The 13,794-nt window shown below is 34.5% G+C and overlaps 1 protein-coding gene across 1 annotated transcript; it reads right to left on the bottom strand.

Annotated features, from left to right (window-relative positions):
- Positions 1-440: 440 nt before the first annotated feature.
- On the bottom strand, positions 441-8,619 carry LOC129902338 (aspartic proteinase-like protein 1). Its single transcript, XM_055977558.1, has 10 exons — positions 7,962-8,619; positions 6,683-6,821; positions 4,694-4,935; positions 4,343-4,570; positions 4,025-4,163; positions 3,882-3,952; positions 3,704-3,803; positions 3,411-3,471; positions 3,174-3,245; positions 441-975 (listed from the first exon to the last, which is right to left on the bottom strand). Exons 1-10 carry the CDS (start codon positions 8,270-8,272, stop codon positions 719-721), a joined length of 1,620 nt encoding a protein of 539 aa, XP_055833533.1. The 5' UTR covers positions 8,273-8,619; the 3' UTR covers positions 441-718.
- Between the last annotated feature and the right edge of the window lie 5,175 nt (positions 8,620-13,794).

Genomic DNA, 13,794 nt, shown 5'->3' with positions numbered 1-13,794 from the left:
AATATTTACTTCCAAAGTGTGATAATTGATTACTTATGTTGTTCAAACTTGGCCATTTTTTTCTTTTAGTTTCGCTAGGCCAGCCAGCTCTAGATAAGAAGAACCCAAGTTACTTCTGAAAGTGTTCGTTACAAAGAAAAATACTTTCTAAGATAAATAAAAATTATTATTATAAAAGCACTTTTATATAATTTAAACAGATAGGTCAGAGTGGGGAGGAGAGGTAGGGGCATGGGTGATGGGGATGAGAGTTATTGGGGAGCGGAGTGAAGATGAGGTATGTTGGAGGATGAGAAGAAACAATCCCCGTGGAATATCATTAGTGGAGCTTGCTTGTTTTCTTAGAAAAAGCGTGTGACCAACCGAAAAAAGAGAATTGGAAATTGTTCCATTTTCTGGTTAAATAGACAAACTTAATACAGTATAATGAATCATATGAATGGAATTCAACAGTGAGCATTACGTATGTATAATAGTATCTGATAAGGTAACACGAAATTGAACATCCAGAGTTAGAAGATGCATAAAACAAGCTCTTCATCTAGCAGCCCCATCCTATCTCTAATGGCTAATATCTCAAAATAACAATAAACCCAAAAAAGCGGGGGGGATGGGGAATATGAAAACAAAAACGGCTCCAAAAGATGGAGACATGATTTACAAGGAAAACTACACATCCTATAATACTATGAACCTATAAGGCATACCATTATCAGGTTTATAAAGTGAATGTATATAAGGACCGTCGGAAGTTACTTGATATAAGCAGCAACTGAAACAGCAACTTTGTTAAGCATAACTTGAATGGCATCCCCCGATAAGTTGGTGCTGCAGAATTTGAGGGTGTCCTTCCGGCAACAGCAGGGGCAACTCCGGAGCTATTAGGGGCATTCTGCTGTTCTGTTGGCAGTGAGTTTGGCGAGCTACCCTCTGCTGGAGCCAATGGCAGTCTATTATTATCAGTAAGGTCTTCACCTGACAAGTAGAAACTCTTATCAGACAGATATCCAAACATTCTTATTAGACAACAAAGTAGGCCAGGTAAACCATTTGTTGAGAAGGAGCATCTGTCACGCTTAGTAAAGTTCCTGATAAAAGGAATGTAAAAGACAATCCACAGAATGGGTTAAGCCTCCCCTTGCCTCTGCCACCCCTCTTTCACTTTTCGGACAAGCAAAGATGAAGTAATAAACAATGGAAACAAGCGAAGGTAGACAAGCAAGTTTAGTTAGAAAATTAGTTGCAAGCCATTGTCATCCAACTCCAGATGACAGATATAATGTAGTTAACAGTGTTCCTTATAGTTAACAAAGTTTCTTAAAACTAGGGGATGGCAATCAGTAAGATCTTGCAAACACCTTCTTTAATTACCTTGTGAGCGGACACAGCAAGCGACAACGACTAATAGACTACAAAGAGACGGAAGGGTAGAGACAAGTGAATTAAGATGAGCCTAAGAAGTGACTGAAGGAGAAAGCGACAAAGCAACATGACAAGAGAAAACTCTCTCATATGTTCATCATTAAAGTCAATAGTATCCGGAAGACCATAGTTCATGTACAACATAATCTGTTGGACTTAGAATGTTTTGATGATTGACAGATGATTTGGGTCGAAGGAGCTGGGCTGGACCAAATAAATAACACGGAACAGGTGCTAAAATAACTGAACCAGGTACAGCAGTTTCATGTTCCATTCAAGAAACTTGGAATGTTTTGATGATTGACAAATGGTATGGGTCGAAGGAGGTGGGTTGGACCAAATAAACATCATGGAACAGGTGCTAAACTAAATGAACCAGGTACAACAGCTTCATGTTCTATTCAAGAAACTTGGAATGTTTTGATGACTGACAAATGGTTTGGGCCAAAGGAGTTGGGCCGGATCAAATAAACAACATTTAATATGTTCTAAACTGAATGAACCAGGTACAACAATTTCATGTTCCATTCAAGAGTTTGACTGTTGGTAAAAATCTTTGATTAAAGTCTCGGATAGGAAGAATCTGTGAGTCTTTGGGAAGATCTTGAATAATCTTTGCACAAAATAGAACTCCTAAATGTTTGTACAAGTCTAGCTGTGTAAACTGTAAAGCAAGGTGTCTGCTCCAACCCAAACACCTCTTTCTTAAGTAATAATAATCCTATAAGTGTCTGTGTTTAACTAACTTGCTTTCACTTGTTATTCTATGTAGGTTCTTAGTTGAAGAGACCCACACACCTAAAGCGAGAGAAATAGAAGAAATCAATGCATAAAACTAAGCTCATTATTAATTTTCTGTCCAACCATCCAAGGTGCATGGTTAATACAAAGGAACATATTGAAGTAACGTGTTTCGTGTATATGTGTCACAGTGTCTTCAATTCTAGTTTATTGTAGTAGGATTGTTATTGAGTTGTACCTATTTTCAGCTTTCTTAGAAGCATTGTTTAGGTATTTTTTCTGAGGAAAAATTAGCTTCAAGTAGGGTTAACTTGGAGGATCGCAACTTTCTTCTCTTTTTTTTTTATGACCATGGTGTCCGGGCCAGCATTCACACACCTCGACTAATTCCACGGGATACCTATCATCTCCCACTAGCAACATGTACCAGGTTTCTTCTTGATTGTTGTAAGAGGGATTAGAGTTAGTTCCTAGGTTGCAATTGTTATGCAATCTTAATTTAGCTATAGTCTAATGGTTGTAGGGGTAAGGGATTGGAAGCAGTCTCTTAGGTTGCAAGTGTTTGTAATCTGAATTCTATTCAGGCTCATGGTTTTAGTAAAGTTTGGGTTAAATCCTAAAGAAGTGTAGGTTGGGGCTTTTTCACTCTTGAGAGCCGGGTGTTTCCATGTAAAAAATGTGTGTTGTCACTGTTCAAATTTCTTCATTCCACAGCTAAAATAACCTGGTCCATCACTTAGGTATAGCCCAATCCCCCTTCCCCCCTTGTGTTATTAGGTCATGCAAATATATCATAATCTTTTGGTGAAAATGTGAAACAAGCTTGTGTATCACATTAACTCTTGTTGGGTGTAAAATGCAATTCAACTTAATACACAAGAAAAGGTTGTAAGAATTAAAATAAAAAAATAAACTCCTTTTAAGTTAATCACCATGGCTTCAAACAACAAAGAGAGAATAGCTAAATCCAGATCATACCAAGAAATTATTAGTCAGAAATTGGTACTCACAGTCAGAGCGCGACCAGCCCAGTTTCAGGTTTTCTCTATCAAACACCATGCGATATCCCGTCATGAAGTTCTCTGTACAGGAAAATGATTATTAGCACTACCAAAATTGAGAAACGAAATTGCAACACACTTTTGCATTCAGAAACTTTTTATTACCCCCTACTTTAGTAGGTGGAGGTTATTTACAGTTGTAAGGATAGAGAGATGAAACAATAAGGGGAAGAGGATCAGGCTTACGTCCAATCGTTCCAATATCTATGCCTGAAGGCTCCACAGCTAAACAAAATCCAACAGCACCCTACATCGATATTGAATATATTCATACATGACCAACAGAGAAATACCTGACAGGCTATTTAATACAGTACTGGTGAATGAGTCGAAATGATCAGAAGTGAAGGAACAAAAGCTGGCATGATAAGATAACTAAGAGAAGGAAACATAGGATGCCTCACAGATTATGTAATCAAAAGAACCAGAACGTTCATCTCTGAGATGCAAAAACAGGTGGTGTATATTCAAGCACTTACTTGACTGCCATAAATCACAAATACAGGATCCTGGACTATAAAGCTGCTGTTCATCATGAACTTCAGAGTAAATGAAGGAATCTTCGGCAAACCTTCAGAACTGTCGGTTCAAACAATCATTCAGTACATGAGGCAGAAAAAAGAAACCAGATCTCTCTATTATCTTATATGCCATTACCTGGATTTGTAGCAATATTGCCAAGGATATCCTTCAAAGCTAGCTTTTGTAGCATTCACTTTTCTGTCAAACTGTAACAGGAAAAGGACATGTAAAATACTGCACTTTAAAGTACAATAAGCAACAAGTAGGTGTAAGCTTACCTCTTTAACAACTCTATCGTAAATTTGATCTGGGAGAAATGTAAATGATGTCCCACTATCCACAATGGCTTTGAAGTTTGTCTGCTCAATACAGGAGCTCCCAAAACAACATGATTCCACGCCAACAACATAAGTAACACTGGACCATGAATCACTCATAATGTGAGTCAACAGAGAGTTTAACAACCCATACATGCAAGACAACAGCAGAGATAAACAGACATATACAGCACTCAAACTAATGAATTCTCTAAAATTCACATGTGTTCTTTTTTTATAAGGTAAGATGAAGTCTCTAAAATTCATAAGTTGACATACAATTGTCCTTCTGAAGGCAGAAAAGAAGTTGTCTGCTGGCCAGCAGACCCTTGGTCTCCAAAGAAAATCCTTCCCGAATCATCTTCCTTAAAACAAAGAGAGAAGGAGTTTCGGACCAATCCAGCTTTGGCAAGACGACTGGGAACTGAGATATCTCCAGGTCCCAAGCCCATAAGGCCATCAGGTGCAACTCCATTTAGATAACCACCAGTTTGCTTACTACCACATCTGACATGAAAAAGAATTAAGACCTGTTTAATATAGTCTTGGCAAACAGAACCATGTGAAAATGGTCCCATTCATGATTCTTGTTCGAACTTGAGATACAACCAGCAATTCAATGACACACACCCAAAAGTGACTGGAGCCCTGGCAGAGCCGTTGGCTGCCATACGGCTGCCTGATGCAAGGTGCAAGATATCTTCCACGAGCACTCCGGATGTGGATGTATCTTCTGATACATAATTCACAGTGTACGGACAGGGCTGCTTAGGGGTTTTGCAATTTGAACTCAGTTCACATAACTGATGGCTGCACGACAGGAACTTACTTGTGCTTGAGCCAGATGGATTGTACTCATTTAGATCTTTATCCTGCATAATAGATGCCCCAAATACCAGGGAGCACCTGCCAATCAATCATCTGATATAAGTGCTAAACCTGTAGGCAGTATTTGCAAAGACTCCGCATCTACATCGAGTACTAATATTTATATAAAGGAAATGAGAACAGTAATTTTATTAGGAGAGCCAGCAACTCCAAGAAAAATATTCTAACTTACCATGATGTGACAAGACAGCTCACAAATGATATTGAATAAAATGTAGAAATTTCTGAAGTTTCCAACGGAATTTATGAACTACATGTTGTTTTCAGTTGAATAGAACCCAAGTACAATCTAGAAAGTTGAGATGACGTAAAAATCGATGAAGACATAAATAGTCACAGGTTCATTTACCTGACGCTTATTCTATTGGAACCTTTTTCCTTTTTATTTTTCAGTTTTTAAATTAATTTGTTTCTCTTGTGCCTTAATGTATTATAGGGGTGTCAAATTAGACCAATATTAGCGTAACCTGGCCAACTGAGAATAAACTATTGATAGGTCAATCTAGACAGGTGGGGTCCTGACCAATTGTTTTGCTCAAACTGATCCAACCTATCTTTGACAAAAAACAACCATTGGATGGGTTGGATCATGGCCCGTTGATTCACTCACCCCACTTCAACCCCCTCCAAGTTGCCCAAACCTCCCAGTTAACAATCTTAGTATAATCAGCTCCTCGACTGTCTCTGTCTACTGTAGACATAAATTATAACTAACATAAGGATCATATCCAATAGAATTGGTGATACTGAATGCATCTGAAATGTCCTTGGACCCTTCTGTTATTCTATACTCAAAAGTAAAACTTCAGTCTTTTTAAGGTAGTTATTATTAGATGACTCAAAGTGGTATCACACTACTTGTTTAGTGGCATAAAACGGTCATAGGGATCATGATCAGTTATCAACCAAAACTAAAAGAAGAAGATATTAAAAGACAAATGGTAGAAACAGAAACCAAATAAAGAATAGGACAAGACTTAAATAAGTTCACAAAGCTTTGATTATGGACAGGGGTACTTAACCAGTAAAGGCCCAAAATTTCCAGCTACCCCAACTCTACTATAAAGTTAGAAATTCTGAATGAACATGAAACATTCTGAATGCAGTACACAACCTTGTCTACCCGATATTTGAAGTGTTACAAGTTCTTGTGACTCTTTTAAACATTAACATAATTGACATTAAAGCTTCTTCTTTCCTTTTCATGTAATTGACATTAAGACATGAACAAAATGCTAACTGCTCGTTAGAAGTATGTAACTAATATAATTCCTAAAGCAATCAGAAGTCAACAAAGCACCTCGTGGACGTGATCTCTCACAGCTGAAAGTTAAGAATTGGCCTTTTATATGTTTCAATGGAAATATTTTAACCTTCCAAATAATTCACCTCTGTTAAAAGTTAAATGAGAGAATAGAAAGGTATGGTGTTTGGCTCCAAAGTCGGGTTACACTCACTACTAAGTACTAACTACCGTATCTATCCTTAAGTGTCAACAATAAAAAAAAAACAATTTTTGCTAAGAAAACTATGGAGGTAAACATAAAGATTGTGTGCTGTATTTATTTGATAAATAATTTTACAGCGTGATTTGGATGTCATCCTGCTCAATTGAAACCAACAAAGGCAGATATCATCTACGAGCCTAACCTATTTGCAGTCACTACCAGCAAGAAGCTAGCAACAAACATTTAGAATAGTGATATAACATTCTTGATTAATATTGCATACCAGGCTGCTATAATAACTGGCTGAAAGAGGAGCGCATTGTACACATTCACATGGAACCCACAGCAAGTCACTTCCAGCGTCTAGTGCAACGAGAAAAGAAACATTTGGCGTTCCTATATCAACCCACATGTAATGTAACCTGAGCAAAAGTGCATAATATTGGATTAGGATCATCATATAACATGGAATGCCATCTCTTTCAATATAAAACACGAAAAAGAAAAAACTTAAAGCCCCAATTTTGAACTTGCATCAAATCTTACAGATTAAAAAAAAATGTACTCCACATACAACATTAACTTTCATTTGATAAACCCCTAACCATGCTTTTAATTTAATTCACGCTGAAACCGCTACTTTCAGAAAAGTTTTCAGTAACATCCAACATTTCACCCCCAAGGAGAACAATACTACATTAATCAAATCCAAAAATCCTTCTGTTCACTGGTACATGCATTAGTCCTCCATATTACTTCACCCTGATTATTCCACTATGTCCCCATTTTTAGCATATGCTAATCTAGAGTATTCAATAGAAAGATTACAAACAAACTTGATTACGCAGTAACTTGTAGTTATGATAATTATGGGATAATTTATAACATACTATTGTCTTAGTACTTAGCCACCAACCACATTTGATGTTCTATGAAAAAACATTGACTTTTCATAAATGCTTTCAGAACTCAATTTTTTGTTTCTATCTAGCAACAAACAATAGATTGCTCAGACAGGCACAGGTCAAGAATCAATCAAGTCCTAATTGAACGTACATTCACTTGAAACTAAAAAATATAACAAAACTTCCAAACAAGAAAAATGTCACATCATCATCCCAAAAATAGATACTTTGACAAAAACACCAAATTTAGACCATATTATAAGAAGATAAATTGTCCTTATTCTTTAATGACCCATTCACTCTTTCATTAATGCTTCCAAAACCCAAATTTTAAAATTCCCAATTAGCAACATATTATAAATAAACATGTTGGATAGATAAACAAGAAAGCCTTAACTATTCACACACTGATTAAAATTGACTCCTAACAATAATCACAACTCTTTTTTCAGAAAGTTGGACTCATTAACCCCCTCAAACAGTATTTCCGTGAGCTGTTTTCATTTCCGTTATTTCTTTCTCTATACTACTTTGGACTGTTTTTTTTCTTGAGCCAGCGGTCTATCGAAAACCCGTCTCTCTACTTCTAACATAGCTGTTGTTGCTCAAAGAATATGTATTTAGAACGATAAACAAACAACAAAGAGGGAAACCAACCATCCGAAGTCATTTCCCAACGGCATCGTTTTGCTACCCTGTGAAGGAAAAAGTAGCTGAAACTGAGGACCCAGCTTCATTTTTTGCCGTTGCAAATCACTGTTCATCAATTTCCCATAATACTCTAAGCTCATATGTTGTGGCCACACAACACCCACTTCCTCATTCCTTGAAACCCTAAGTTTCCTCACTTCGTCGGAGAATCTATGAACTAATTTTGACGAATACATATCGGGTACCCCACATTCAACCAGTATAGCTAAAGATAAACCCAACACCATAGCTACAAAACCCACTTTCCAAATCTCCATTTGAATCACAATAACTGAACTAAACACACACCCACTTACCCAAGATCTAGTTTAGAAAAGTGTTCTTCATCAGAAATTGTAGAATAAATAAATGTGTATATAGCTAGGTGTCTCTCTCTCTGTGCTAGATATATTTACAGAGTAAAGGGATATTAATGGCTATGGGGTAGGTGGGTGATTGTGTATATATATATACACTATATCTATAGGTGTTTGTGTGAGAGAGAAGTAGATTTTTTGGGGAAGTGAAGAGAGGAAAGTAGAAAGGGTGAAGAGTAAGAAAGAAGACGAAGATGGAGATCACGCGGGCCACTCAGCATTGTGGTGGGAATCTATATAATGGACATATACCGATACGCTTTGTTTGGAAATATCGTTATATAATGTCATATATTCATAATTTGAATATAAATCTTATATGAAAAGTAGGTTATAGGGTAGAGGTACTATGAAAATGTAGGTAATAGAGGAAAAATAATTATTAAATAATAAATAAGAAGAAAATATTAAGGTAACAACACGAACACACCAAATCAATCTACATAAAATGGGTCTTTTCGTCTTTACCTAACGATGGATTTAACAATACGATACAATAAAATTTAAATAACAATCAAAACAAACATTGTATTTAAACTAACAATACAATACAATACAACGAATAACAACCATCCAAACAAAGTGTTAAGAGTCGGAGGATAGAGTGTAGATGTAACTACTATCTTAGGATATCAACATAGGTTGTGGTAAAGTAGTAAGACTGCTTTATCAGATTTTGAATTTGACTTTTGAGTATTGAAAAAATTAAGTTGGGAGTCCCCCCCTTCAATCCAAAATGAGCCCTGCAGAGCATGATTCGAATTTAGTTGGGGTTCTACGGGCTTTGAATATCGAATGAGAAACCGAAAAAAAACTATTATCTGTGGATGTAACTATCACCTCGCAAACATAAAGAGACTATTTTTGTAAGATCTTCGACTCAAATACAGCAAACTCAAGTATAAAGAAGAAGAAAATTATGTAAATAATATAGCAACTAACAAGGGTAGCGTGATAATCAAAACACAATTGATAGATATTATAATAAAGTATTATAGTAATTAGGGCTGTACAGGGCAAACCGATAAACCGCACCAAACCGACAAACCAAACCAAACCGGAAAAAAAAACCGACTAGTGGTTTGATTTGACTTGGTTTGGTGTTTGGAAAAACCCCCGACCATTATAGGGTTGGTTTAGTTTTAACTAAAAAAGTCAAACCGAACCCAAACCGACCAGATTATAGATATACTATTTTTAAATTATGTTATACATAAAAATATTTATTAAAATGTAATTTATAAATATTTTTTAAAATTTTTTCATAATTTTTGTTTTCTTTCTTGCATTTAGATTTGGACTTGAGAAGCTCATCTAAATAATATACAAAAAAAACTCATCTTATAAAGTTATATTATAAAGTTAAAACTTCAAATAGTATTCTGCGTCCATCTTATATGTTGATATTTTGTACTAGAACTCTTTTTAAGAAGCACTGCTCTGTGCTTTTTATTAGATATTATGAAAATCCCAAAAAATCCGAAAAACCCGAGAAACCCAAAAAAAAACCCGAAAACCCGAGAAAAATTGATATCGAAAAATTCAATTTTTATTAGTTTGGTTTGGTTTATAGATTTAATAACCCGACACAAATGATTTGGTTTGGTTTGTGAAAAATCCGAACCAATGCGGTCCATGTACACCCCTAATAGTAATACAACTAGTATAACGACAAAATACTAAAAGCCTAAACTCTTTGAAAGTAAGATAACACTACACTACTAATTAACTTTTTACCCTAGTAAACGTCTTCTGCACTTTCTATCTAAAGGTCATACCTTCGATAAATTAAAGTTGGGTCATGTCTTTTCTAATTATTTTTCTCCAATACTTCTTCGGTCTATTTCTACCTCTTCGCGTACCTACTATAACCAATTTCTCGTACCTCCTAACTGTAACGCATCTCCTCTTCACATGTTCAAACCATTTCAATCTGATTTTATTCATCTTGTCCATCACAAAATCATTGCTACCTTATACCGAATATCCTCATTCATAATTAATCAATCAATCACTCCCCATTTTAACTTATCTAGCGTAATTTTTAAAATAAAAATAAAATAAAATAATTTAAAAACTCTTCTAATAAAATATTTTTTAAAAGAGCATGAAAAAAAAAACTAGACAGATATTGAGATGGAGAGAGTAATTACAAAGTACTATTACTAATATGTGCAGCTAACTTTTTGGGAAACTTAAAGCAATTTTTCATCGACCTTTATCTTTAATTTTTTTTTTGGTAAAATTTGAGTTATTTGGCTGAGAAGAAAAAGTATTTTGTGAGCCAGTAGAAACAGAAATACCACTATTAGAAAGAAATTACTCTATGTTATAAATATATTTATATTTTAGTGAAATTATGTAGATTACTTGGAAAAAAAGTTAGAAATCTTATTAAGGGACTAAGTCAGTTTTTTTCTATAAATAAAAGAATTTTCCTTCATTGTAATTCACTTTTAAATATCCATCAAGAGAAATAACAAGTTTTTTTCCTACTTTCTTCTTCTTCTTATTTTACAGTTTCATAACACGTTATCAACACTGTACTAAATTGGATAGTCCCAACGGTATGATTTAACAATTACTCCCCTTTGTTCTTAAAATAGTATGGTCAATGGATCGTGTTAACTGTGAGAAGTGAAACACCTCCGTAAAGTGAAAAATATGCTCCCCGGTAAGTCATATCGTATTAATTTTATTCCTTTCGTCTCTGATATGGAGATTTGCAACAACCATTGACAACTAAAAAGGAAAAACATTACTTTCTTTTATCACGGCAAGTAAGTTAACTATTACACAACTTCTAACCATCTTGTTGTAAATATTTAGTTTCGTCATATATAATGAGATGATTATGATCTGTTCTGATGTGTCTAAATTTGACGGCAAATAAAGGTTACATAGTTTGATGCCATGTAGATTTTCATGTTAAAATATTTTTATGATATCTAGAAGTTGTAACTAGATTTTTAAATGTATTTATTCATAAAAGATGCACATTACTCATTCATGTTTAAGTTAATAACTAACGGTGGTAATATATAGTTTAAAGTCTCAAGAATGAGCTTCTATCAAACTTTGGTCTATTATGTATGAGAGTAAGACGATGGATTGAAGTTCTATCGCATTAAAAGAGTAAAGACAGTGGATTCATGTCCAATCGCACCAAGGTGGTTAGACGATGGATTCATGTTCAATCGTACCAAGAGGGTAAGACATCAGGTTTGAGTCTTGGTGCACCTTGATGAAAGATGTCAAGGTTCAAATCCGCTCAATTTATGGAATAACACGTCTTATATGGATAAGACATTGGATTTGCACCTCAATGCACCATGGTGATGATGCTTTTGCTGAAATATCATGAAACATGTCCCACTGGATTTGCTCCATTTTCTAAAGTGAATGTGGTAGCAATGCATAATATGTCTGGATAAAAAAGGGATTGAATAATGCACATGAACATGGAATTAGGTACTAAGTTGTCACGCTCCGGAAGGGTACCCTAGACGTGGCCGACACTCAGAAACTATTATTGGCTCCTAAACGAACCACTTGGCCTGATCACACATCCGTTCATTCATTCAATCAACAGAAGACTTAAAATAAAGAGATAATTAAGTGGGCAATCCCAATCAACAATCTAACTCAAGAAAGAAAGGTCATGGGCTAATAAATCAAACTCCAATCTATGTCATTAAAATAATCTGACAAGAACAATTCAAGAAAATAAAATACTCAATCGATCCATCACTATCTAGTCTATGAAGCCTCTATCACTACTATCTAATTAGTGTCAATAATAGGTTCATGGCTACCTCAAATCAGAATGAAAAGACTAAACTCAATGCAAGAATAACATAAGTGGTATCCTCCGAATGTAGGGGAGGACTTATCAATAAGTTGAGTGTGAATAGATCCTCAACGATGCGCCTATTGATGATCTCTTAAACCTATCTCTGCATCATGAAATAATGCAGGTCCAAATAGACGTCAGTACGTGGAATATACAAGTATGTAATATGGCAGAATGAAACATGCACCAAGGTAGAATAATACCAGTTCAGATATCTCAAATCAGAAAGGTAAGAGAGACTCAATCAAGGTGTCATAAGTCTAAAGTAAGAACGTGATTTAGACAGAGACCAATAATACACAATCCAATCCAATCATGTACAATCTAATTCAATCCAATCATATACAATTCGATCCAATCCAATCATATATAGTCCGATCCAATCCAATCATATACAATCCGACTCAATCCAATCACATACTATCAAATCCAATCCAATCATATACAATCTGATTCAATTCAATCACATACCATCCCATCTAATCCAATCACCAACTTAATGAATAAAGTCAAAGGACTCAACTCAATAGACATGTGAATTAGAATTTAGAAATATTATACCAATCGACTCATCATTGTTGACACCCAATTTTGGCTCTCTGTACTCAAAATTAACGTCTTCAGACTACTTGATCGTTAAAGAACACAAAATATAATTTTTTTTATATTTTTTAGTTTTAATTATTTTTTTTATTAATAATTATCCTTATTTTAGTATTTTTATGATTTTTTATTTTATTTTTCCCTTTTAATAATTTATGGATAAACATTCTTAATTTCGTAAATAATAAGATTTTTATGAATTTATTGTCATTTGAAAATTTTAATAGTCATATTATTTTTACAATCATCTTTAAACGTACACAACATAACACTGTAATTTATTCTCTACAATACAATATATCTTAAAAAATATCGATTACATTTTTTTATTTTTGTGTTACATATCGATACATATATATATATATATATATATATATATATATATATATATATTTTAATGACTCATTAAATCATTTTGAGAATGATTTCTCACTCATGTTCAACAATTTAATCAACACAAGAAACCAAATAACTTTTTATTAACACAAGAAACCAATTAACTTTTCTTTTAATTAACATAAGAAGCCAAAGAACTTTTTTTTTTATCAATACAAGAAGTCAAAGAACTTTTGATTTTTGGTTGATTAATTGTTCAAACAACTTGTTTAGGGAGTCTAAGATAGAAGATTTCATCCAAGCTAAAATTAAAATTTTAAAAAAAAATTCTTTCAACACCACTCTCTCCATTATCTTTTCTTTTTCTCCCTCATAAACAAACTATTCTCTCCATTCTCTTCTCTTTTTCTCCCTTTCAACACCACTCTCTCTATTATCTTTTCTTTTTCTCCCTCATAAACAAACTATTCTCTCCATTCTCTTCTCTTTTTCTCCCTCAAAAAGTCTCCAATGAAGCTTGTCCTTTCAGCTAGAACAAAGCAACCCCTCCCTTGTTGCTAAAACAAAGTCCAATAGTGTCACATCAATAACCTCCGGAGTGGCTCCATCTTCAGGAAACAACAACTAGCTA

This window comes from Solanum dulcamara, chromosome 1, assembly GCF_947179165.1.
Source record: "Solanum dulcamara chromosome 1, daSolDulc1.2, whole genome shotgun sequence".
NCBI lineage: Eukaryota > Viridiplantae > Streptophyta > Magnoliopsida > Solanales > Solanaceae > Solanum > Solanum dulcamara.
Note: the sequence above shows the minus strand (reverse complement) of the source record. Positions and strands in the feature narration are given on the sequence as shown.

Excerpts from the sequence above, each read along its gene's own strand:
- LOC129902338 (XM_055977558.1), bottom strand. The coding sequence starts at position 8,272 with ATGGAGATTTGGAAAGTGGGTTTTGTAGCTATGGTGTTGGGTTTATCT. Across the intron at positions 4,936-6,682 it reads CCAGTTATTATAGCAGCCTG|GATAAAGATCTAAATGAGTA; the intron begins GTATGCAATATT and ends TCTATTATGCAG. Across the intron at positions 4,164-4,342 it reads CTGCCTTCAGAAGGACAATT|TGTTACTTATGTTGTTGGCG; the intron begins GTATGTCAACTT and ends TTCATGGTCCAG.